The sequence below is a fragment of the Molossus molossus genome, unplaced genomic scaffold, assembly GCF_014108415.1.
Source record: "Molossus molossus isolate mMolMol1 unplaced genomic scaffold, mMolMol1.p scaffold_m16_p_18, whole genome shotgun sequence".
Classification (NCBI taxonomy): domain Eukaryota; kingdom Metazoa; phylum Chordata; class Mammalia; order Chiroptera; family Molossidae; genus Molossus; species Molossus molossus.
In genome coordinates, this window is record NW_023425353.1 from 9,404,225 (window position 1) to 9,431,094 (window position 26,870).

The 26,870-nt window shown below is 52.5% G+C and overlaps 1 protein-coding gene across 2 annotated transcripts in view; it reads left to right on the forward strand.

Annotated features, from left to right (window-relative positions):
• Window positions 1-26,870, forward strand: part of ADAMTS9 (ADAM metallopeptidase with thrombospondin type 1 motif 9) — a 161,035-nt gene that overhangs the window by 128,959 nt on the left and 5,206 nt on the right. For both annotated transcript variants that reach the window (XM_036267064.1, XM_036267065.1), the window contains 8 exons: window positions 7,633-7,806; window positions 11,834-12,028; window positions 13,133-13,265; window positions 13,474-13,568; window positions 13,657-13,751; window positions 13,835-13,968; window positions 15,518-15,609; window positions 19,409-19,513. In XM_036267064.1, coding sequence (XP_036122957.1) covers window positions 7,633-7,806; window positions 11,834-12,028; window positions 13,133-13,265; window positions 13,474-13,568; window positions 13,657-13,751; window positions 13,835-13,968; window positions 15,518-15,609; window positions 19,409-19,513 — 1,023 coding nt within the window. The remainder of the gene's footprint in view (window positions 1-7,632; window positions 7,807-11,833; window positions 12,029-13,132; window positions 13,266-13,473; window positions 13,569-13,656; window positions 13,752-13,834; window positions 13,969-15,517; window positions 15,610-19,408; window positions 19,514-26,870) is intronic.

Genomic DNA, 26,870 nt, shown 5'->3' on the forward strand with positions numbered 1-26,870 from the left:
AGGCTGCTGCTCTCCAGTCTGGTGGCTTCCTGGGCAGAGTGTGCCCAGCGCTGCAGCTGAGCCTCCACGAACCACGGGCTTCTGGTAGCACCTGCCGACTCTGGGCCGGATACGGGCCGCTCCCTGATCAGCTTTACTCAGAAGGCTCATGAGGCTGTTTGAATTTTTAAAAAGAAAAACATATATATATATATATATTTAATTCCTTTGAAAATGATCATGTAGGATTTACTTATTAATAGTATTATAATCTGGCAAAAAAGTTTTCTCATAGCTTCAGAGGGCTTTCGGTCAAATTTGAACTGTGAGCATGTGGTTATGCATCTCTCAGCATTAAGGAATGAATCTCCCAGGACTTACAAAGTTTCTTTTCTTTTTCTTTTTCTTTTTTTGTCTTTACCTGGAATACTCTGTTTCCTCCCTAGTGACTCTGTATCCCAATGAGGCTGCCCTGCTCCTTCCCTTACTTCAGTCACCTCTGTTCGTCTCAAGCCTCAACCATGAGGTCACTTCCTCTCAGAAGCCTGTCTGATCACACCTCCCCACGGATGACTGAGTCAGATGGCCTCCCCACAGCAGCCCGAAAATACTCTGCGTTAGCAGTTAGCACTTGGAACTGTGTCCTGTTCTCCTTATCTCTGTTATCAGCTGTTTGGGCTCAGAGAGCTTATTCGCCAGAGTGTTCCCCAGCACTGAGCACAGTACATAGTGCATTGGAGCTATTTGTTGAATGAATAAAATGAATGGAGGGACAAAAAGATGTTGGAAGGAAGGAAGGAATCATAGAATAATGCCTGCTAATTGTTGGCCTTTCTTCTTTAAATCTTTAGAATGTCTTTTAGAACAGTCCAACAAATTCCTGTTTTCCTGGAAGAACAGCTGTTTTATTTTCTTGTCATAGTGCCATGGACAAGCTGTGCTCAGATGTGTCTGGCCTTTGCAGAGCTGCCGACCCCACAGCTGTTTGGCCCAGGCAGGGACTTGGACACTCTCAAACATATTTGGACTCTAAGAACTTGTATTGAGATCAGCTGTGAAGTGATTCCCAAGTTTATCTCCTTAGCACAGAAAACAGAAATGAGCAGCGGGTCCTTGGTCAGTGGTTACAAGATTTTATCAAGTTTCCATCAGGGAGTCATGAGGTTTTAAGTGTGTCCCAGACCAGATATTAACTCTTTACTGTTCAAGCACCTGCAAAGTGCCCGGCACTAGGCGCCAGGGATGCAGCAGAGATTACGGGTTGCCAGGCGGAGTTGACAGAGACAAAACAGACAAACATGTTACATGAAATTGTTCAAAGTGCTGTGGTGAGAAAGACAGGAGTATTGTGATAGAGACGAGGACAGGCCAGGCCTATATCTCTAGGGTGGTCAGGGAGCGAAGGGAAGAGAAGGTGGTTCGGGGGGGGGGGGGGCAGAGCCAGAGCTTGGCAGCAGGAGGCAGCGTGGGGCTAACAGGAGGCTGGGCACAGGGGTGGCCCAGTTAGGATGTGCCCTGTAGCCCAGGGCAAGGGTTTGGGTTTTCTCCGGGACAGTGTAGGAGGTTCACAAGCCCTTCATGACCTGCCCTCTGCCCACCTTCTGGAACCCCTATCTCAGAGAGAAGGCTCTAAGGGCCCCCAAACTGCTGTAAGTCCTGCCGGCCCCACCTCCCCTGGACAGTCAGCTCCACCTCCAGGCATCTGGAGCCCCTGCTGCGTGAGGGCCAGCTTCTCCTTGCTGGGTCACCCTCCTCTTCCTGCCCCCACCTGCCACTCCAGGGGCCCAGCGCTGTGGGAATCCCTGCCCCTTGTCCTCCTCGGCTGTCACAGTCGCAGGGACCCTGATGGCTCCTTCCACAGTCAGTCTCGGCTGTGAATCCACATGTGCTCACACAGCCACATAGGTGCCCTAAACATTAAACCGCAGGGCCACCTGTCACCTGCTGTCCTGACACAAAGACCCCAAGCTGGGAGAAACAGCCACCTGGGTGTCACAGCAGAGAGAGAAGGGGCGTAGGAAGGTGTCAGAGCCGTACCCCAGTGCCCAGCATGAATTTAGCCCATTGAAAATACTGCCTGAACGTGTGAATGACTTTACAGTTATGAAATGTCCCCACAGTGTGTATCACCTTCCTGACTTTAAATGAGCTTGGAGAATAGAACCTGCGGTGATGTGCAGACCGCTTTTCCTTTCTACTTTAAAGCAGGGTCAGGTACGCTGGCCGCAGCCGGCGCTGCGCACAGACCTGAGCGGTGCACGGCCGAGCGAGCTGCCGGAAGGCTTTCCGTCTGTCTGTCCTGCTCTGTCCGTGCCCCCTGGAAACAGGGCGACTGGTCCGTCGTCCATGGGGAAAACCAATGAGCTTAAAAGTTAGAGCACCTGATACGAAGTGACCCCACCCAAGGTTGGGGCCCCTCAGCAGAAACGTGTACAGCAGCTTGATCGCAGTCCTTTGGGAAAGATAGTTTCTCCCCACTGCGTGACATGACCCTTTTTACACCTTTACCCAATGGCCAACCTACCTGGCTAAAAGAAAATAATACTTTAAATGTTTATTTTAGGTCTTGCCCTCAAACTTGGAAGTTATCTCCCCCGCGGTCCCCTTGAGCAGGTAGCCCGGGAGGCCGTGGGCAGGCTGCCACGCGCGCTGTGCTGTGGTCGCTGGTTTACACGCTGTGGCTGGGATTCCGGGAGGCTGGGGAACACTTGGCGCTTGGTATGCCTCTCCCTACGAGCTGTGATGAAATCTGAGAACACCTTTTGGCATGAAAAGGAGGCTCATTGATCCTTCTAGCTGTTTTTCAGGACACTGTAGATCATTTTCCAGGAGACAGGAGACAGGAAGAGTTTATCCATCACAGGGCAGGAGCGACGTTACCAAGGCTGATCACAGCCGCAGGCACGGGGCTGGGTTGCTGTCTGGCCACCAGCCCGCGCTCTGGTCGCAGCTTGGACCCCAGCAGAAATCTCGCTCTGCGCTTTCGGAGCTTCTGTGACTGATTCCGAAGCATGAGCACTTTACTCACTCACTCACTTTAATTTTTCTAAAGGTTATACTCAGTTGTGCACCAAAAAAGGGCCACATACTCACCCTGACAAGCTCGGGGGGGGGGGGGTGGGCAGCACGGGGGCCTCACAAACTCCGGGGGTCTGAACGTAAACTTCCTGACTACAAGTGAGTCATGAGGGTGGTCACGTCCAGGCCTGGAGCTCCCTTGACAAAGGTCAGTCTCTGCCACAAGGGAGCCTGTCCACTGTCTTCCTGCACCTAAGATGACACACCTGCGGAATGTCGGAGCCGCTCCTTTCCCAGACCCCTCGGGGCACAGCCGCGCACCAGAGCAGAGACCACAGCGCCCCTCACCGTCCCCTGCTCCCCGAACACCATGTCTGTGCTGTAAATGTTCACTATCACTGTCCTGTCCCCCCACGTGAAGGAAGCACGTGTCTCTCCGTTTTACTTTTCATCCAGTCCCAGAGGCTCCCCTGCTTTGCCCTCTCCTGACCCCTGATCTCCACCAGGGAGTCCATAAAGCCCCCGAAGCCTCCGCCTCGGTTCTGAGGTGTAAAATGAGCTTCACAGCTGCCATGCTCAGGAGCATTTTCTCAGTCCACTGAGATTTCCTTTCCTGGCAAGTGACACCAGTGTGGCTCAAATAAACTCCTAAGTGTTCTACAGGTTTGGCTGTTTCCTACGTCGACACAAGGTGAGCTTTCCCAGGGCCCTGCTCCGCCGCTGGCCAAAGGGTTTTTATGGTAGTTAAACATTCTTCCAACCCAGGAGAGAAACACTTAACAAGCAGGAGTCTCTAGTAATCCTGCATTGCTGCTCTGAACTGTTACTCATTGACACAGAAGAAAGCCCTGCGATTGGTGACAATGACGGGACACGGGAAGGCCCCGTGCGGGTTGGCTGCTCAGCCGTGGTCGTCTGAGTCACCGAGTCCTGATTTCTAGGGGAGTCAAGCATTTCTCCTGCGTTCGTGTACACACCATGGATTACACATTCTGTTTTCTTTTGTAACTAACTCAGTGGCTCCCTAACCTGTTTGGCATTTTCTAAATGAAGAAACAAGAATATTGTTACTTCACAATCATTTCTGGCACCCTCCAGGGACACAGAAAACCCCAAAAGCACTGAACCAGGGTTCAGCTGGGAGTGGGGCCAGCCAGCCTCCTGCACTGCTTGGAAGGGATTGGCTCCTCATGCTCGTCCCCTGGTGCTTTTCATTCATGTTTGTGCCCCAGAAAAGTTACAAATAACTTCACATTCTAGATATCGAGGGGTTCTCCCAAGCAGCAGAACCAAATTTAGAGTTAAGTTTGCAAATGATAAGGGGTTACCAGGACACACCACATCCCTTCTACAGCCTGAAGAGCAAAGCGGTGCACACCAGACATGAGTCCACTGTTGACCCTTGTTTCCACTCCTGGGAGGCACCCAACAGTGCACACCAGACACATGTCAACCATGGACCCTCGTTTCCACTCCTGGGAGGCACCCAACAGTGCACACCAGACACGTGTCTACCATGGACCCTCGTTTCCACTCCTGGGAGGCACCCAACAGTGCACACCAGACACGTGTCTACCATGGACCCTCGTTTCCACTCCTGGGAGGCACCCAGCAGTGCACACCAGACACGTGTCTACCATGGACCCTCGTTTCCACTCCTGGGAGGCACCCAACAGAATTGAAATCAGGTGTTACAAGTGTACATGCATGTCCACAGCAGCACTACTCACAATAGTGAACAGAAGGAAGCAACTCAAACATACATCAACATTTGAATAAAGTGGTATATCCTTACAATGGACTATTATTCAGCCATCAACAGGATACATGCTTCACATGGAAGAACCTTGAAAACATTATGTTCAGTGAAAGAAGCCAATCACAAAAGGACACATACTGGATAATTCCATTCCTACGCAATACCCAGAATAGGCAAATTCACAGAGACAGGAAGCAGATCGGTGGTTGCCACAGGCTAGGAGGATGGGGGGTTGGGAAATGACTGCTTAAAGGCGCAGGGTTTTCATTCAGGGAGAGGGAAATGTTTTGGATAGATCATGGTAATTACTGCACAACAGTGTGAATAACTAACTGGCACTGAATTGTACACTTTAAAATGATTAAAATGATGAATTATGTTATGCATATTTTACTACCGAGAGTGGGCGGGGGAAGAAACAGAAACATATCAGGAAAGAATTTATTTATTTTAAATTTTATTTTTCATTACAGTTTACATTCGGTATTATTTTGTATTAGTTTCAGGTGTTCAGCATAGTGGTTAGACTTTACAAAGTGTTCTCGATGTTTCCAGTACCCACCTGGCACCATTGTTATTACAATGTTATTGACTATACTCCCTACGCTGTACTTTATATCGACATGACTGTTTTGTACCAATTAGTACTTATTACTCCCTTCATCTTGTTTGCCCAGTCCCCCAACTCTCCTCCCATCTGGCAGCCATCCGTCTGTTCTCTGTATCTACGAGTCTGTTTCAATTTTGTTTGTTTGTTTAGTTTGTTTTTTAAGATTCCACATATAAGTGAAATCATGTGGTATTTGTCTGTCTCTAACTGACTTATTTCACTAAGCATAATGCCCTCTGGGTCTGTGTATGCTGTCACAAATGGTGAGATTTCATTCTTATGACTGAGTAATATTCCATTGCATATCTATGCCACCACTTTTTAATCCACTCGTCTGCTGGTGGGCTCTCGGGTTTCTTCCATATCTATTGTAAAGAACACTGGAGTGAACATGGGTGTGTGTATCTTTTCTGATTGGTGTTTTGGGTTTCTTCAGATATATACCCAGAAGCAGGATTGCTGTGTCCAACAACAGTTCCACTGTTTATTTTCTGAGGGAACTCCGTACTGCTCTCCACAGTGGCTGCACCCCCCACCCCCGTGTGCATTCCCACCAGCAGTGCATTGGGTTCCCCTTCCTCCACACCCTCACCAACACTTGTTTGTGGATTTATTAATAGCTATTTTGAAAGGTGTGAGGTGATATCTCATTGTGGTTTTAATTTGCATCTCTCTGATAATTAGTGACATTGAGTATTTTTTCGTATGTCTCTTGGCCATCTGTGTGTCCTCTTGGAGAAAGAAGTGTCTACTCAGGTCCTCTGCCCATTTTAATTGGATTATTTTTGGTTTTGTGTTGAGTTGTATGAGTTCTTTATAAATTTTGGATATTGCCCTGGCCGGTTTGGCTGAGCAGTTGGAGCACTGGCCTGCAGACTAGAGAGTCCTGGGTTCGGTTCCCGCTAGGGGCACGTACCATAAATAAATAATTTAATTAATTTTGGATATTAACCTTTTATCAGATGTATCATTGGCAAATATCTCCTCTCATTCAGTAGGAGATCTTTTCATTTTGTTGATGGATCCCTGCTGTGCAAAAAGTGTTAGTTTGTTGTAGTCCCACGTATCTACTTTTCCTTTTGTTCCCCTTTTCTAAGGAGACATATTAGAAAAAGTTATTGCTAAGAGAAATGTCCAACATGTTTTCTGCTCGGAGTTTTCTGGTTTGGGGTCTTACACTGAAATGTTTAATCCACTTTGAGTTTATTCTTGTATTTGGTGTAAGAAGGTGGTCTAGTTTCTTTACTCTTTTTTTTTCTTTTGCATGTATCTGTCCAGTTTTCTCAGGAGAGAATTTTGAGTTAAATCGGCTCCCAAACTCCAGTGGACAGTGTAGGGATAGATCATCCTGGGACAAAACACACCGGCTGCTCTGTTTTCCTCACTTGGCTCACGGGAACACAATGATCAGTCCCTCCTACCTCACAAAGACGTGTGACCTGGGCCAAATCACTTGGTCTTTCTAAGTCCCAGTTTCTTCATAGGAAAAATGGAGATCATAGCAACTGCTAACTCACTCCCTAGCGCTCCGCCGTTAATGTCGTCTTTGCTACTAAAATACACATGCTCCTTTGTGGGAGCAGGGTCTGTGCCTCCGTGGGCGCTCGGGGTCACCCAGGACCCAGCCCAGGGCCTGACACCTATTAGGAACTTAGTGAATATCTGCTGAATGACCAAGGACGAGAGCAGGTCACCTGGAGAAGAAAGGGCCATGGGGGCCCGAGAAAGCTCTCCTCATGTCCTTGGAGGGGGACCACCGGTGAGAAAGGGAAAGTGTCCTCCCTGGAACCCACCACTCGGGCAAGGGGCTGGCCCTGCAGAGATACGCCTAGTTCTGTTCCCAAATGGGCACTTGGACAGGTAATGACTTTCCTGACTTGAGAGGTATTTAGTCATCTCTCAAATCGGGGAAGTGGTTAAATAATAGTTTGAAAACCATTTGGACAATTTTTAAAAGATTCTATGTTTGAGTGGGTGTTCGAAGTAAACAGTCCTTCCTTCAGCGCCTTTCCAGACCTGGATGGAATTCCTTCCCGATCCCATCCCTGCCCTGCGCCAGCCATCTGGCGGGAGCTCCTGCTGCGCCCGGGCAGTGTCACAGGTACTAAACGGTGACTTCTCCGATCAGCCCGCCCTCGGAGATCTCACAGTCTCCCAGGGCTTCTGGACAGGAAAACAAACAATTCAGCAACAGGGTACCGTTCTTCTCTCTACAACAGGTGACACAATATATACCATCCTCACTCCGTTTGTTTCTCTCTGGCAGTGCTCCAAGACGTGTGGCGAAGGCTCCCGGTACCGCAGGGTGGTGTGCGTGGGCGAGGACACGGGCGGCGAGGTGCACGGCGCGCACTGCGACCGGAGCCAGCGGCCCGCGGACCGTGAGAGCTGCACCTTGCAACCCTGCGAGTATGTCTGGATCACCGGAGAGTGGTCAGAGGTGCGTCCCGGGATTCTGTTTCTGCCCTCAGGTCAACAGTGGCCTGAGGGGAACGGAGTAGTGAACACAGGAATGTGGGAGGCGCACCCACCTGCCAGTCTACCCCTGAGCCCGGAGTCCTCAGGCCACCCCTCGGCCTCCAGGGCCAGAGTCCCACGCGTGCACCCTGCGCGGGGGTGTCTGAGGTGGTCAAGCTCCCCCCAGCTCTTCTGTGGTTCACATTGTGTCCCGCTGGTATGCTTGGTGACATGATTCCATGGCGGTGCCTGCAAAGGGAGTCTAAGGAAGTGTCTCAGTGTCAGGAAGGCAGCAGGGGAGGGGAGCTAGGACGCCCTGCACCAGGAGGGCAGCGGGAGAGGGGAGCTAGGACACCCTGCACACCGGGAGGGCGGCGGGGGAGGGGAGCTAGGACGCCCTGCACACCGGGAGGGCAGCGGGGAGGGGAGCTAGGACGCCCTGCACACCGGGAGGGCGGCGGGGGAGGGCAGCTAGGACGCCCTGCACACCGGGAGGGCGGCGGGGAGCGGAGCTAGGACGCCCTGCACACCGGGAGGGCGGCGGGGGAGGGCAGCTAGGACGCCCTGCACACCGGGAGGGCAGCTAGGACGCCCTGCACACCGGGAGGGCGGCGGGGGAGGGCAGCTAGGACGCCCTGCACACCGGGAGGGCAGCGGGGGAGGGCAGCTAGGACGCCCTGCACACCGGGAGGGCGGCGGGGAGCGGAGCTAGGACGCCCTGCACACCGGGAGGGCGGCGGGGGAGGGCAGCTAGGACGCCCTGCACACCGGGAGGGGCAGCTAGGACCCCTGCACACCGGGAGGGCGGCGGGGGAGGCAGCTAGGACGCCCTGCACACCGGGAGGGCGGCGGGGAGGGGAGCTAGGACGCCCTGCACACCGGGAGGGCGGCGGGGAGCGGAGCTAGGACGCCCTGCACACCGGGAGGGCGGCGGGGGAGGGCAGCTAGGACGCCCTGCACACCGGGAGGGCGGCGGGGGAGGGCAGCTAGGACGCCCTGCACACCGGAAGGGCGGCGGGGGAGGGCAGCTAGGACGCCCTGCACACCGGGAGGGCGGCGGGGAGGGCAGCTAGGACGCCCTGCACACCGGGAGGGCGGCGGGGAGGGCAGCTAGGACGCCCTGCACACCGGGAGGGCGGCGGGGAGGGGAGCTAGGACGCCCTGCACGCCGTGACCATGGCCGGCTGTCGCACTTCCAGGCCCTGCAGACACGTGGGTCCAGTCTCACCAAACCTGACTTCTCAAGAAAAGACAAAAGCTGGAATTTTATGTGAGATCTCCTCATTTTCCAATGTGGACTCACATTATTTGGTAGAAACATTGTGTGGGGCAAAGCAAACACATTCATGGGCCAGATTAACAACCTCTGATCAGAGGAACAAAATACGTTCCCATAATATCCCAGGCATCTCCAGTCTGCGTATGGTGCCTGTCTGGACACTTTTTATTATTAATCCACCAACAGTAACAATAGCACGATTATATTATTTTCAAACTTCATGATATTTTCAAATACTAACAGACTATAACATCCAAAAGTTGTCCTTTGCCCAGAAGAATGGGGAGGTGTGAAGGGGAAGCGTCTGGGCTCCTGGCAGGCACGCGCACTGTCACCGGACTCCACATGTGCCGCGTGCTGAGCTGCTTCTGCGCAGTGGTGGTCCGTCTTTTCTGACTCTGCCTCCATCCTCCTCTCCACTCCAGTGACTGTCTCCCCTCCCTCCCAGAGGGCATTTGGCAATGTCTTGAGACATTTTTGCTTGTCGCACTGGGGAAAGTGAGGTGCCCCTGTCATCACGTAGAGTCCGGGAGTGCTGCTAACCCCCTGCTGTGCCAGGACACTCATCTTAGCCAGTCTTCGGTGTGTTGTCATTACTCTGTTAAAAGAGTTCTGGTCTCTTTCTAAGACTTGAGTCATGTTGTTCCTATAGGGTTAATAAAACCTTAATCTTAACCTCTAAATGCTGAGATAGGGAGAAGACTTTTTAACAGCCTTTTATACCTCCACAAATTCTCAGATGTATTATAGATTGAAAAGCATCTGCAGATGTACAAGCAAAGTTTAGAGGGTTGGAGACAGGACTTCACACAGGTACAAGGACCATGGGGAAGGGTCCCTGAGGGAATGGTGTCACAGGAATGGGACCCGAATTCCCTCAGGAGAGCCCTGTTCCCTGGGGTTCTGGTGCTCCGCTCTGCTCGGCCCACCGAATAGAAGGCGGCGCGTTCCCTCAGCCCTGGAGGTGCATTCCCCTGTTGGGCCTGAAGTGTATCACAGGCCAGGAGTCCACATTCTCATGGTTTCATTTTACTTGACTGCAGTTTTCAAATTAGAAAAGGAACTCACATTCCTGATGGAACAAGCACGCGACCCCAACGCCAGGGGAATCCACAGTCAAACCTTCCCCACCCTCCGCCCTCCGCCCTCCCCTCCCCAGGGATCAGCCCGCCACACATCAGAACTCCGGTTTGAAATGCAGTGAGGCCGCCAGCGGCAATGTGCTTTTTCCAGATTCTCTTCAGAGATGGGGAGGCCTCTGAACCAACCTGACCATATTTGGGCTCAGTTCCCTCAACAAATGCCCATCTGCCACTGTGCCCCCCACACAGGGCCACTGGGCTGCCCTGGGCTGCTCTTGGCACTCGCCTCTCAGGCCACAGCGTGTTCAGAGCCAGACGACTGAGGTGACGCGCACCAGCGCGGGCAGAACTCTGAAATGCCCGCAGCTTGGACAGGGCATTCGTGAGCCACGTGTCCACACGTGGCACACCCCAGACTAGCCTCGCGCTCCCCTGGCTGGCGTCACCAGGTCTGCGGGCACTTGGACAGCGGCTGCCAAAGAAGGAACCGTGTGCAGAGCACCGGGCTCCAGCCAGCTGGGAGGACCGCCTGCCTCTGCGGGCCTGTGCCCTCCTGCTTCTGGCGGGTCTTCAGGAAAAGCCTTCTTCCCGGAGGAGTTTCGGGGAAGGACAGCCACATGGCTTAAGGTCACAGCCCAGGAGACGTTAGGAAAGAGCAGCACTGCGCCTTTTAAGAGCCAGTGAGCGCTGATGGCAGCTGTGGGCCCGCGGCCGGAAGAGCATCACACACCTCGTGCCGCCTCCCATCTCGGGCTCCCGGCTCCGCAGAGCCTGTGGTCTCCAGGCCTCCCGTTCTCCCTTACCTAGGTGGCTCTCAGCCCAGGGGCCGGCCACTTATTTCATGACTTGGGCTAAAAATACCAGCAAAACTAAATTCTTTGTATTTCAGAGTTATTTTTAAATAATATATAAAATACTTAGCTAGGGAGGTTGAAGAGATTATAACATGAATAATCAATTAGATGTCCATCACAAAATGGGACACTAGTAAGACAGTTGGTTCTTCTCCTATTCTGTATCTCATAATTAAATGCATTCTAATTATGGCAAAAGGGCTGAATGACTGCGAGAGAGAGACAGAGAGAGAAAGGGAGAGAAGAGAGAGAGAGAGAGAGAACATTTCCGTCAGTGTACGTAGCCAGGGACGGGGAGAGAGTGGGAAACTAGGTATAGGTCAGGAGGAAAAGCAGACCACATGGAGTAGGAAAGGGGACCAGTCCCAGGGCCCCCTTTCCTCGAAGAGCTCGGATTTTACACTCAGCTCGGCGGGCTCTGGCTGTCTGTCCTGCCACTCGGTCACCTCTCTGATGTGGTCACTGTAGGTTTGGAAACGCCAGTGTGTGGGCGGCGGAGGCTATAAATTGAGCCAATGACAGTTGGAGCTCCCCTCACACACACCCCCTCAAACCCCCTCCCCCCTGAAATCCAGAGGGAGGGCTGGAGCCACCCCCACGCCGCAGTGGAGGGGTGGTGGGAGCCCTAGAGCAGAAGGTGTCGCATGGGTGCCTCTCCCTGTGCTGGGCACTGCTGCTGATCACTGAGCCTCCACAGCACTGGCTGGCGCAGTGTGGCGTGCCAGGTGGGGGGCAGGGTCACTGCGGCTGCCCCCGCCCTGCTCCAGCCTCCCCCCGAAACCCATCTCTCCTCAGTGCTCAGTGACCTGTGGAAAGGGCTACAAACAAAGGCTCGTCTCCTGTAGCGAGATTTACACCGGGAAGGAGAATTATGAGTACGGCCACCAAACCGCCACCAACTGCCCGGGCACGCAGCCCCCCAGCGTCCACCCCTGCTACCTGAGGGACTGCCCCATCTCTGCCACCTGGAGAGTGGGCAACTGGGGGAGCGTAAGTAGATGGTGGAGTTATCAAATCACAAAGCTTTGGGATCAAAAACCCCATCTTCAACATGGCCTGCCTGACCCCCCACGTCATTCTCCTTCTAGAAGAGACCCTGTGAGAAAGGGCAGTGAGCACCGTGAAATGGGCTTGTGGGCGGTGTGGCCCCGGGCTGAGCACACGCACTCCGGAGCCAGGCGGCCTCGGCTGACCTGGTTCCGCCCCTTCCCAGGCGAATGACCTTGGGCAAGTGCCGAACCTCTGGTCTCCGTTCCCTCACCTGCAAAATGGGTGTTTGTGAAGAAGAAAGAGTTACTACAGAAAAGGCACTTAGGGTATAATGACACACTTGGGGTGCGGACATTTTCCACAGTTGGAAATTATAAAGCACCTAAGATAGTGTTACTTGTGTTTGTTGCTAAAAAGTCTGTGTGGTCTAGTCCTTCTGCATCGGGAATTAATTCTTGCATTAGGGGTACGAGTGAGAATATTTACACTGGAGCTGCCCTGGGAAGTCTCCACAGCCCCCGGCCCCTGATTGGTCAGTGCGGCAGAGCAATCGGGCAGAAGTGTAGAACCAGCTGTAAGTGGTCAGTGTTTGAACCAGGGTTCCACCATGACCTTGAACAAGTTTAACATCTGAGTCCTAACCTCTGCTCTGCAAAATTAGAATAACGGAAGTGCTATCTTAGGGTTACTGTAAGGCTTAAGTGAGAATATACAATTATGTATATCATATGTGTAAGCACATATGTAACTGTAGGTAGGTAGGTCTGCATAAATGTACACGTAAAGCTCAGCCCTGGGGCAGGTCCATAGTGACTGCTCAACAGGTCAGCTGCTCGTTTCAGCAACAGAGGGTCAGAAACGATGCCCTGCACAGCCACCGGGCCCTGAGCCACCACGGGGCACAGCCACTGGGCCCTGAGCCACCACGGGGCGCAGCCACCGGGCCCTGAGCCACCACGGGGCACAGCCACCGGGCCCTGAGCCACCACGGGGCGCAGCCACCGGGCCCTGAGCCACCACGGGGCACAGCCACCGGGCCCTGAGCCACCACGGGGCGCAGCCACCGGGCCCACACCCACGTGCTGGCTCTGCTCTGCCTGGTAGTGCTCCGTGTCCTGCGGTGTCGGGGTGAGACACAGATCCGTGCAATGTTTAACCAACGAGGACCAGCCCAGCCACTTGTGCCCTGCAGATCTGAAGCCGGAAGAGAGGAAACCTTGCCATAACATCTATAACTGTAAGTTGGCCAAGGGAAGCGTCTTCTAGAAGCGTGAACGGGGCTTCTCTGTGCATCTGTTTGCCCGCCCACTTCAGAAATATAAAACTTACTTTAAAGGAATTGTCCCCTTTGCTGAAAAACCGCAGCGTGAACAGGCGTTGGTGCCACCGGCGGGCGTGGCCCACCTCGGAGCATCACACGTCACGCCGCGTCTCGTGTTTTCTAGGCGAGTTACCCCAGACCTGCAGGGAGGTGAAAAGGCTGAACGGGGCCACCGAGGACGGCGAGTACGTCCTGGCCGTCAAAGGAAAGCCCCTGAAGGTGAACACCAGCGCCAGCCCTTGTTTCCAGGTGTCTGGGGAGCGCCCCGTTTCTGAGCTGCCCCATGGACCCTCTGGTCTCCTTTCAGATATTCTGTGCGGGGATGCAGTCCGCCCACCCCAAGGAGTACCTGACACTGGTCCGCGGGGACTCTGAGAACTTCTCCGAGGTTTACGGGCACAGGTAGGGCGCACAGGCTCGAGGGCCCAGGCTCTGCCCGGGAAGCTCCGTCCCATCCTCACCAGAACACTGTCTCCCCGACACAGGCTGCACAACCCGACCGAGTGTCCCTACAACGGGAGCCGACGCGACGACTGCCAGTGTCGGAAGGACTACACAGCAGCTGGGTTTTCCAGCTTCCAGAAAGTCAGGATAGACCTGAGCAGCATGCAGATAATAAGTATGTTCGGGGGGTGTCACGCGGGGTATGCTCCTCAGCGGCTCCCCTCATCTAGTGAGGGGGCGGGGGCTGAGGATGGGAGCCGGACAAGACCGATTGTCCTAAGGCCCTGCGGGTGCGGCTGCTCCTTCCTGCTCCCTGCGGTGCCCAGGGAGGGTGCCCCTCGGGCCTGAGGAATGGCTGGCTGAGGAGATGGAAGCATATTGAAGGGGCCCCACTGCAGTGGCCGAGGCAGGGCAGTGTCCCCAAAATATGACATCAAAATTGAGTCCTTGAGGTCAAGTAGGAGTTAGCCAGGCAGAGGGGGCCCGGGTGGCAGAGCTCACACCAGCAGTGTGCACACGCACGGGCACAGAATGATTTCATCTGATCGCTGATTTCCACAAGAAGCACGGAGCGCACAACTGCCTTATTTTAAACCGGCCCGTGCACGGGCTGCTTTTATACTCTGGCCGACACTGCATTTTTGTTAGGGGCATTAATCATAGGATGGTTCAGGACAACTCAAGTAGCCAAACATGCTCTCCTGAATAGAGGAGAAACAGGAATAATGAATAATTAATTTTTCCTCATTAACATTGTGCCCATAACATGGCACTTTTTTCCTCTGGAGGCAGGTGCACTTGATTGGTACCAAGCTAGTTTCAATTGCTTTTAGGGGGAACATTAGGGCTAACAGCAGAGGGTCTACGGTTTCTTACTTAGAAACAGCCTACACACCCCCTCTGCCCCCCAGCTAAGGCCCAGGGCTTCTGCCAGGGCCCCTTCCAGCAGGCCGGGGGGACTCAGGTTTCCCTCCCACCAAAATGTGGTTAACTGCAGGAAGGTTCCAGAAAGACAAGGCAGAAAGGTAAAACGCTGCCTCTGGCCTCCAGTTCCGTTTGTGGGCGTCTCGGTCTCTCTCCTGACGGCCTTCTCCATTTGCAGAGCTGGTCTCAAGAGCTACAAGACAGTTAAAAACACGAGCGTTGTTTTTATTGGCCTTAAAAAAAAAAAACTACAAGTTAACCTCAACTTGAGAAACTGCCGTTAATACGTTCAAGATGCGGGTTCTACTTGCGGCACACTTTGGCAGTGAGCGTGCCTAGGCCACGGAGGCCAGCTGAGCCCGGGGAGTAGCTCCAGGAACTGCGAGTAGCCGCAAGCTCTCCGGACTCCGTGCCCGGGGCCTGGGGCTGTGTACAGGAGGTTCTCAGCCATCCCGTACAGTATGCTTAAGCGAGGTGGTTCATATATTTATTTACATGGGAATTGATTGCACAGTCATCTTGAGCCCCCTTTCTTGGCTTCCATGCTGTGCGGAGACAGTCAGGGCTGATAAACCACAGGGAGAGGCTCTCGGAACCACAGTATAATGAGGAGCGAGCCCGAGCACATCTGGATCCATTCGCTCACTAATCATACTCTGTTTTTTTCTCTCCCACTCCCTCTCATTATTTCGTTTGCTATTCTTATTCCCTTCTCATTCCTTGTTAATATCCTGGCCTTTCCCTACCTCTTTCCCACTGTCACCTCTCTTCTCCCTTGAACCCTTCTCCAAACCCCACAGCCACCGACTTACAGTTTGCAAGGACAAGTGAAGGGCATCCCGTGCCTTTCGCCACAGCTGGGGACTGCTACAGTGCCGCCAAGTGCCCACAGGTACGTGCTGGGAGTCTGTCCCTGGGGGCCTGCGGCTCCTGCTCCTGGGAGTGTAACTGGAACAGCTGTTCCGGCAGCTTGGTCGCTGCATCAGGAGCCCCTCAAATGCTCTCAGCTCCTCATCCTGTCTAATTCCACTGCTAGGAGTGTTTCCTAAGGGAATGAGCACAGCTACATGCAGACCTCTGCACTCAGCAGAATGCATCTATTACAATGGTAAAAACTGAGAAACAAATTAGATGTTGGAGAGCAAACAGCTTGGTTAAGCAAAAGATGGTGGCTAATGAAATGAATATGATGAAGGCAGTGACATGCTGGTAAATGTTTAATGGTTGGCTCTCTAAGAGAAAGAAAACTGTAGCTCTGCTTTGTAGTATTTGCCTGTTTCCATGTGTAAATATCTTCCTCCTCCCACACATGACTGATTTCAAGCCATCAACATTACGTTGTCACTAAATGAAGAGTTGGGGAAAGATACAATCAGCTCCCAAAAGCCAGTACAAGCGGACTCCAATACCACCTATTACATGATATAAAAAAGCTGTCACCCGACTTCAGACATCTAAAACGTGCAGAGTTCAGACGGAGAAGTGCAGATGTGTCATCCTCCACTGCATTCGCTCTTCAGCAGCACAGCTGACCGGCAATCTTCCTGCCCCAGCTGCAGCTCCACACTTTCTTGCCTCTTCAGAGGTGCGGCAGGTTTACTTACCTGCTGAAACCCGCTGGAACCGCGGCCTGTGCATGATGGTAAAGAATGATGGTAAAACAGCCATCATTCTTTGCAAGAAGCCTCTGCAATGAGAAGCCAGGACAAACAACGAGTTGGAGAACTCATCCTCCGGACAGGAGAACTGGGCCCTGCATTTTCTTTGGTTCGCGGGAGGTCCAGAATTTCCCACTCTGCCTGTGCACCTTGGAAAGCGTGGGCCCCGGGACTGGGGGCTGCCTCCTGCATCCCTGGGTAGATTTATGCCCAACCACAGGGACCATCCACAAACAAACACATCTGACTTTTCTTTTAAGGAAGTGTTTTCTCAGTCCCAGCTTTAGAAAGCATTGCTAACCGTTTTAGAGAAGTGGAAAGGAAGCTCTCAGGGGAGAAAGAAAATAAACAGAGGGCAGAATGGTAAAAAGGCCTTTTCTCCATTACCCAGAACTGAAAACTTCTGAAGGGTAGTTTCTTTTAGAGCAGTGGATGACTTCGCACACCCCCCTGGTAAGGGTTGCATTTTAACAGCTAATAGATTGGCCCTGCCCTGCCTCTTTCAAATGTCCCAGGGTTCTCTCCCTTCTATATGAGCATCTTTTGGGAAACTTACATAAATTTGTGTTCATTCATTTTAATAATTTAGAGACAAATGAACGGATTGATTTGCTAAATCCTGACACTGAAGCAGCCCATTCTTCAAACCATATTGGATGCTTAAAGAATTCTTTTCCTTAGATGTTTATTGAGCACCAGCTATACAGATGAAAGACCCGAGTTTTCAAATCAGTTTTCCAGGAAAGGTCTGGAAAGCACAACCCTTGGAGCTGCTTGAGAGCTGGTGGTTTTCCCTGTCCTCATGACTGCAGAGAATCGGAGCTGAGGGGCCGTCTCTGTTTGACAGTGTGCTTCTTTCTCCTCATCCATTGCTGTTGCTTTGGGGATTTATTTATCAATAAGGGTGGGTTCCCCAAGAGCACTCACCTGAAGATATAGACAGAATATCTTTCTTTAAAAATCCTGATCACAGTGGATGTGACATTATTATTAATTTTTTTGATGCTGGTATTAATAGCTATTGAGTTTTTTACTAGGCGTTCGGCCCTGTGCTCAGCATTTCTAAGTCAGTGTACCATTTAATCCCACAGCGTCCTATAAGAATGCTGCCCATTGACAGATGGGACACTGAGGTGTAGAAAGGTTGGGTAACTTGTCCAAACCCATGCAGCTGGTGCTCAGTAGAGGCTGGATTTGATCCCAGGTGTCTGAGCACAAAGGGCAGACTTACTTGTCTGGCTGATCCTGTTTCCAGGCAAGATTTCTGCTGTGTTCACTCTTGTCCAAACAGAGAGCAAGATCTCTGTCCAAGGCACATCTTTGGAAAAACTTTCTGGGTCATCTAGTGTATGCATGACTCTCAGTTTTTCTCTTTTAAACCAGCCACAGAAGGCAGCACTAAAACTCCATGCCCTTAGACCCTGAAGATAAGGCCGTGGAGGCTAAGATGCCCCTGACTAGAGCTAGAAAGGACGGAGGTCTTTACCCCTCTGGTGATGGTCAACTTTAGAGTGCTGATCATCAGCCAGGACCCCTGCTGACAGTGCCAATCCCTGAGCCAGAAGAGGAGAAAGAACAAGGAGGTAGATGTGTTCCTTCAGGTTGTCATCTGCTCTCAGAGGGGCCGGGGTCTCCACATGGAGTGTGCTCAGACCCTGAACACTGGGGGGAGGGGGGGTGTTCTTGGGCCAGTAGCCAGGTCAGTGGCCTGGACCTTCTAGAAACTTGGACATCTCAGCAGATCACGCCTACCTTCTGCCATGCAGGTGGGCCAGGTAGTGCCCCTGGGAAGCAGGTCGGCAGGGAGAAGTGAGAGGGGTCCTTGGCAATAGCAGATCTGGGCACCAGAGGGGTGTGGGCGCTGTCCTCAGGGCAGGGATGATCATGAGAGAGAAACGCCTGGGGGACAGCCCAGCACGCAGAAGCCAGTCCTGAGGGGGCTGGGCAGGGAGGGCTGTGCCCAGTACAGCGCCCTCAGGTGCCCAGGCCGCTCAGGCCAGCAACAGGCAACGCTGAGTGCTGTCAGAGAAGAATCCCAGCACACAGTGCAACTCTGCTACTCTCTGCCAGGTAATGTTGGGTGTTTATACCTTCTGTCTAACCCCTCCTGTTCACAGGTTAGATCAGATAAAGTTAATTTATATATCAGGACCCACGACAGGGAGGCTGCCCCCGTGGCCTGGCGGATGTCACAAATCAGAGCCTAATTCAGCTGGACTCGGGAAGCACCTGGCAGGGAGAGCCAACACCATCAGGAGCCTGCAGCTCCGCTCTGCTCGTACCTGACCTAGAAAACAGGACGAGCTAAGGTTCCTGGAGGCTAAACGTGTCCAGCGTCTCACTGCCGCCGTGCAAGAGAGGGAGAGAACCGAGGGAGAGGGAAAGCCAGGGCGAATCGCTGCTGCACCGCCTCCTTAGAAAGAAGTATGGAAACAGCCCAGGGACATGTTTCCGGAGGAACCGGGAGCGGCCAGGGCGGTGCGGTTCGGGCCAGCGGGGCCGGTCCCAGGGGCCGAGCACGCCGCGCGCGCCCTCTGCTGGCCGTGCCGGAGACCGCGCCCCGCCTTTGAAGTCCCGCCCTGCTGTGCTTGAGCGCCGCGCCCGGGGAGCTGAAGCCCGGGCAGCTTTGGCAGCGAGATCTTGTTAGAAAAATTACACTGTGGCATTTTGTTCCTGAAGGAATCTGATAATTAGGAGCAACATCAGGATTGCTGCGTTAGGTTGAGAGTGAAGACTCTGAAGTCAGGAAAATGTGAGCTGGACTCGTGCTGCATTCTGAAGAAGGGAATCACCTCTGCTGGGCCTCAGTTTCCCCGACTGTAAAGAAAACTTACATGGCGTCTTGCGAAGATGGATGAGATGGCTCTTGTAAAGTGTCTGGGCCAGATCTACCCCCTCCAAACTAAACACCCTCAATAATTAGTAGCCATTGTTAATTACTACCCGTCTGCTTTCCAAGTTACCTTGTATTGTGTGGCCTTTGCTTGGGACATCGCATGCACTAAAAATCGTTCTCGTTGGCCATTTTTCCAGGGTCGTTTTAGCATCAACCTTTACGGAACAGGCCTGTCTTTAACGGAATCTGCCAGATGGATATCGCAAGGGAACTATGCCGTCTCCGACATTAAGAAGTCACCGGTAAGGTTGCCTGTTAGCCGGGGATGGGTTCTGTCTTCTCTTTCTGCCCTCCGTCCTCCCCTGCACCCCGGCCTCGGCGTGGGACCGATGTGCTGCCCCACCCCCACAAGCCATTTGGCAGATGTCAGCAAGTGCAGGCAGTCAAGCAGTCGAAGGTGACGGCTGTGCAGGTGAGAAGGGCTCCCGGTGGATTCTCCGGGTTTGTGCAGGCCTGTGACCTGTCCAGGTCATCAGAAGGGTGCTGGCCAGTAAGCAGTCAGAGGCCACTAGGCCAGTGTGTGTCTGACACCCTGTATTAGCCAACACCAGAGTCACTCTTGTGAACTTAGGGAAAAGGATGTTGAAGAAAAACTGAAATACAAACGGGGCTGAAAGGAAAGGATAACAGGAAATTTCTGAAGAGTTAGAGAAACACTCATGGGTTCCACAATAATCAGTTTTTCATGCTCTAAAATCTTGCTACTCAAAGTTCGGTCCATAGAGATAGCATCAGGATCACCTGGGGGCTTGTGGAAAATGCAGTTTCTGGGGCCCCAGAGCCGGTGAGTCAGCTTCTGCAGCTGGACAAAGCTGCCACGTGGTTCACCCGCACCGCCCAGTGCGAGGAGCCCTGACCTCGGCCTGGGTGTACGTCAGAAGCACCTGGGAAAGTTTAAACCGCAAGTGCCCGCCCCCCAGAGTCGCTGACAAATCTCTGGTGATTCTAATGTTCAGCCGGGACAGAAACCACGCTCTTCACATCTTCCCTCCGAAGTCCTGAGAATACGCAGCAGGAGCCGAACCTGTGGACAAGTGGGAACCTCGCGAGGTCATGGCCCTGGTCCCACCCAGCCACGACCCTGCCTCAGGGTCCCCTCAGGATTGGGGGTGGGGGGCAGGGAAGAGAACTGGAGAGTGGGGAGTTATTCCAAAGCAGGGCTGCCAGACAGAATATGGGATGCCCAGTTACATTTGAATTTTAAATAAACAAGGAACATTTTTTTTTTACTGTGTTTTAAACACCACATGCAGCATACTTATTCTAAAAAGTATTTGTTGTTGATCTGAAATTCACCTCTGATTGGGCATCCTATATTTTTATTTGCTAAACCCTATCCAAATCAGAATATAAGGAAGCAGCTCAATCTGCTTCTCCTTGGGAAAGGCAGAAACATCTAACTGTGACTTCCCAGGAAAATCTGAGTTTCCTGATCTCTTTGTTTTAAGCTGCCAGCGTTATATTTTTGTCTGTGGGGGAAAAAACAAAACAGTCTCACTCCCTCTTGTCTCTAAGCCAGTTAATTACCTCTAATCTGATTGATTGCTCATAAAGTAATCATTACGTATTTTTCTTTGCACCGAAGGGGATGAAGACAGCTGAGAGACAGCACACGTGCTTTAGAATGTGCCCTGACATTGTAATGCTCCTCCCTACCCCTGCCCTCCAGGGTCCGTATATTATTATGTTTCAGTGACCCAGAGGAACAAAAAAATAATTAACTGCCCAAAACATGGTTGGACATGAAGCATGATCATTAGGGAACCATCTATGTAAACTGTGTAACATAGGTTTCAATTCCATTTGGCAGCCAGAGTCAATATTGCAGTTCTACTAAAAATAATTACAGCCAGGGGCGCCACCTTGTGGAAACAATGATTACTACGCGGCCAACATCATCTGGCTGCTCCCAAGCCTTGGGCCAAGTTCTCCCTGTGCTGAGGGAGTGGGTTCCACAATTGCCTGTCAGCCTTTTCTTTTTTAATATTGGTGTTCCATGACAGCCCAGAGCCCGCGCTCAGAACTACTCTCCAGGGCCCGCGGAGCATTCCGTAGGCCTCACCTGGAGCCGCACGGAGCAATCTCCAGCTGTAGGCCCCCCTAGAAATGCCGCTCTGCGTGCCTGACCTGCTGTGGCCACAGACCTGCATCCCCAGGGACGCTCCATGGAAAGAGGCCTCTGCAGACAAAGGCACTTGGAAGGAAACTTCTTTTTTATTTCCTTCTTGAAGTCACAGTCAGCATTGGGCCTATTAGAGGTTGCAATGAAGTCCACAGGATGGAAAGCTGAGGGTTTATTCAAACCAGCATTCCCTTAAATTAGTGGTTCTCAAACCTGAGCCTGCAGCTGCAGCACCTCCAGGACTGGCTAAAACACAGCCTGGGGAGGCCCCAGCACACACATTTCCAACGGTTTCCTCGGTGACATGGATGCCCCTGACCTGGGACCACATTTTGAGAACCACTGACTAAGTTAAAGCAACCACAGAACTTTTCTTTCAAAGGTTTGTCATTGACCCAAACAACCAGTGCCCCATGAAACACTCTTTGGGAAAGTGCCCCGTGCCCTTCGCCCCCACCACCTCCCCATGATGCCCCTGGGAGACAGCCATCAGAAGTCACAGTCCTCGCCGAACCTCCCTGCTTCGACTGTCTCTCAAGTAGTCCTTCTCCCTTCCCTCCACTTTGCTGGGAGTGACAGAGGGAAGAACGCAATGAAAACCTCAACTTCCCAAACCTGGTTGGCAAGAAAATGTTTTCCCCAAGCAAAACTAAAAGGAAAGTCTAGTCATTCGGGGTAAAACTGAATTGCCAGAACCACCTTGAGGGCAGGGATGCTGTCTCACCATCAGGAACAAAACTGGTAAACATGAGTCTCAGTGTCAGGGTCACTGTGGCTCCCGTGTGCGTACTGCAAAGAACTCTCCTCCTAGTCTCAACTAATAAAAATAATTATTTTATCATTGAAATAGCTGCTATGTATTGGGCCATCTACACACATTAAATCTCATTCCTCCTGCCTTCTCATCAAGTTTGTGGGTGTGTAATCTGAGAAGGCGGCAGAGGGTAAACTGAGTGCGTGGTGGTTTCCGTGGCGGACATGTCGTCCCAGCGGGGCTCAGCCCTCGGTGCTGACGCGGCCGCAGAGCATCAGGTCGGGTTGCCTGAGCACATACTTCCTAGCTCTGCCGTGCTGGGCAAGTTACTTAACTTCGTGCGGCCTCGATTTCTTTATCCATAAACTAGGGATCTTGGTGGCCCTTGGCCCTTGACGTTCTTAATCATGAGATAGCAGGCCCGCTGTCGGTGTGAGCTCTTAATGTTCCCACATGTTCGAGGCCTGAGACTTGCCATCGGTTTTAGAAGCTGGCCGAGGTCACAAAGGAAGTAGGGTTCCTTGGGCTGGAGAGTGGAATCCAGGGGACTGCTGTGTGAGCCCACGTGGATGTGGTCCATGTGGGGGTGAGGCATGTGGGACACCCCGGGGCCCAGAATGGACTTCCAGGCAAAGGCTGTAGCTGCACCTGCGTGGCTCAGGGGCTAAGGCGTTTCCACTCTGTGTGTGGGGGGACAGACAGACAGAAAGGGGGCGCGGCCCAGATGTGAGATCAGAGAAAGGTTCAGTGACATTCTGTGGTGTGCTCAGGACTCCCCGGGCCTCAGCCCCACCGGGAAGTGCCGTTCTCAGCCGCTGTGTGCCCTCGGTCCTGGAGGAGGTTCTGGAATGGCCTTCAGAGCTGGGCCAAAGGAAGGGGTTCACTTAGGCCGGATGGGAGAGGCGCCCCCAGATCTGGTGCTTCTTTGGGTGCGGGGGACGTGCGGAGCTGAGGCCTGTCTCTGAGCCCGGGCCTGGCCGGCCTCGCTGGCGGCCGCTGCTGCAGAAGAGCTGTCGTGGAAGAGTTGCTCTGGCATGAAACTGAGTGAGGGTGGTACTGCCACAGCGGACACAGGCTCAGTGCCTGTCCTTCGGGCCACTTACAGCAGTGGCGTGAAGGTGGCGGGGGAAATGTGCACATGCGTGGCACAGAATGAGGTCCCCTTGCTCCACACAGGCCGTCTCCTAACCCGCAGTTCACTAGGGAAACCCAGCTGTCCACCAACGTCAACATCATTCTACGGACCAGTGTAGTAAAATCCTATCTTATATATATGTACTTTTTATTCTCTGCATCCTTACAGAAGTTAGACAGTGTTTGTACATACATTCACATGTATGTAACTGTCTGGGGCTGTACTGGAAACCACATATACTGTTGATGAGCAAGCCCACCAGCAGCACACGACGGAGAAGTGTAAATAAGCACACATCCTTCCAAGATGCGCTGGCTTTCCTGAGCCCCATGGAAACCTCCCCTTTCATGCTGGCTGAGAAAACAGAGACGTGGGGGGAAGTATAAAATATAAACTATCCTTAATGGAGTAGAGAGTCATTCATCTTAATTACATGTAAGAGCTCAGACCAGGCTGGCTAACAAAATATTCATTGAAAGATTCATGGGCTTTATTTTTAGCCTATTTCATAGGCTCCATTTGCTTTAATGAAGAAATAAAACATGACTTACAATTATTGTTTTATTGTAGGTGAGTGGGTGCTCCTAAAATGCTGGAAAACAGACCTTTTTCTCTGAAATAGGCACTGTTTCCATGACAATCACTTTATACTATACATTTTCTCAGCATGGTTTTTGTTGTTGTTTTGTATGAAAATAAGTTTTGGGTCAGCTTCTATCTAAATCAAATTAACAGAGTCCCAGTGAATGAAATAATATGGAAATTGCAAAGTCATTATCAGCGATTCATAATTACCAGACTGCTCCTCGTCTCCATGAAAACAGGCGGTGACAGAGATCGCAGAGAGCATACACCTTTATGATACAAGCAGCGGATACTTAACGAGCACAAACATTAGGTTAAGTACCAGGCTAAGCACGTTATGTGCATTCATTGATTTACAGCAAACCTATCAGGAGAGACTGCTATCACCCCCATTTACAGATGCCACAGGAAACTGAGGCTCAAAAGTTGTTTAAAGATGCAGTACAAACCTCAAGCCACCGACAGGTCATCTCACTGCTAGGTCAGGAGAGGGTTTAGGGTAAGCACAGCTTCGATGAGTCAGAGGTACTCTAACATGTTGGCATCTTTAAGATCACCGGACCAAAACTTCAGCCTGCAGAGAAGGGTCCTGGCTGGGAGATATACCTGCCATCAAATCCAGCTGGTGGTATAGACTAGCTCCAGAATTAACATGGGCTTTTAAAACCAGGACCATTAGGGTGAGAGACACACCTCCCCCAACTCAATCTCATTCAGAATCCAAGGCATGCAAATTAAAACAAGAGAGAAACTGTTTTGTTCCCTTTATGTGTGAAATTGGCAAAGTTCTTTTTCTAATAAGATCATCATTTGCAAGAGACTTTCCTAATTCGACCACAAGAACCAAATATGCATGCCCTTTGACCCAGTTCAGGGAATGCAACCCAAAGATACCCCGAAGTGCAGGCACAAGTATGGTCCGTCACAGCATATTCCTGGTGGTGGAATAGGGAAACATCTGAGATGCCGAACATGGTGCGAGGGTGGGGAGGTGGAGGGTCCCTAGCTAACAAGGTGAGTGTGCACAGTGGGGTGTGAGGTAGTGTGCACAGTGGAGGTAGTGTGCACAGTGGGGTGTGAGGTAGTGTGCCCAGTGGGTGTGTGTGAGGTAGTGTGCACAGTGGGGTGTGAGGTAGTGTGCACAGTGGGTGGGTGTGAGGTGAGTGTGCACAGTGGAGTGTGAGGTATGCACAGTGGGGCGTGAGGTGAGTATGCATAGTGGGTGTGAGGTGAGTGCACAGTGGGGCATGAAGTCATTGTGACAGTGGGGTGTAAGGTGAGTGTGCACAGTGGGTGTAAGGTGAGTGTGCACAGTGGGTGTGAGGTAGTGTGCACAGCGGGGTGTAAGGTGAGTGTGCACAGTGGGTGTGAGGTAGTGTGCACAGTGGGTGTGAGGTGAGTGCACAATGGGCGTGAGGTCAGTGTGACAGTGAGTGTGAGGTGAGTGCACAGTGGGCGTGAGGTAGTGTGCACAGTGGGTGTGAGGTGAGTGCACAGTGGGCGTGAGGTCAGTGTGACAGTGAGTGTGAGGTGAGTGCACAGTGGGCGTGAGGTCAGTGTGACAGTGAGTGTGAGGTGAGTGCACAGTGGGCGTGAGGTCAGTGTGACAGTGAGTGTGAGGTGAGTGCACAATGGGCGTGAGGTCAGTGTGCCAGTGAGTGTGAGGTGAGTGCACAGTGGGCGTGAGGTAGGTGCACAGTGGGGTGTGAGGTGAGTGTGCACAATGGGCGTGAGGTCAGTGTGACAGTGAGTGTGAGATGAGTGCACAATAGGCATGAGGTCAGTGTGACAGTGAGTGTGAGGTGAGTGCACAGTGGGCGTGAGGTAGGTGCACAGTGGGGTGTGAGGTGGGTGTGCACAGTGGGGCGTGAGATGGGTTTACACAGTGGGGTGTGAGGTCAGCGTACACAGTGGAGTGTGAGGCCACAGTTAAACCCACAGTGCTCCATCGCATGGTAAAGTGTGAGGAGAACTAACTAGCAGAGGGATCTGAATCTCAGGTCAAAAAGAATGGTGTTTTTCAGCCTCATCCTTTTGTTCATTCAACAGATGTGTATTTAGTACCATCTGAGCTTTACAGGGTGGGGCAAAAGTAGGTTGACAGCTGTGGTTATGTGGAACAGAGTTTATTGTTGTATTATTATTTATGAATTTGTGCTTTATTTTCCATATGAACAACGGTGAACCTACTTCTGCCCCATCCTGTCTTCTGTGCTAGGTTCTGGAGACCCTTGGGTTTTAACAAGACATTGCTTTGCCATCATGGGGCTTACATTCCAGGAGGAAGACAGATGTAAAGAAAGAATCACCTAATTTCACAGGGTGCTATGTGGCAGGTAACTGGGTCAGGAAGGCATGTCAAAGGAAGTGGGTTTTGGGCTGGGTTCTGAAGAATTTGCCCCTTAAAAGCTGGGGTGATCCAGTGCACATGGAGAGGGAGAGGTGGGGGAGCTGCAGGGAGAGGGAGAGGGGAGAGCTGCAGGGAGAGGGGAGGGGGAGAGCTGGAGGGGGAGGGGGAGAGCTGGAGGGAGAGGGGAGGGGAGAGCTGCAGGGAGAGGGGAGGGGGAGAGCTGGAGGGAGAGGGGAGGGGAGAGCTGCAGGGAGAGGGGAGGGGAGAGCTGCAGGGAGAGGGGAGGGGAGAGCTGCAGGGAGAGGGGGAGGGGAGAGCTGCAGGGAGAGGGGAGGGGAGAGCTGCAGGGAGAGGGGAGGGGAGAGCTGCAGGGAGCGGGGAGGGGGAGAGCTGCAGGGAGAGGGGGAGGGGAGAGCTGCAGGGAGAGGGGAGGGGAGAGCTGGAGGGAGAGGGGAGGGGGAGAGCTGCAGGGAGAGGGGAGGGGGAGAGCTGCAGGAAGGGGGGAAGGGAGAGCTGCAGGGAGAGGGGAGGGGAGAGCTGCAGGAAGGGGGGAGGGGAGAGCTGCAGGGAGAGGGGAGGGGAGAGCTGCAGGGCGAGGGGAGGGGAGAGCTGCAGGGAGAGGGGAGGGGAGAGCTGCAGGGAGAGGGGAGGGG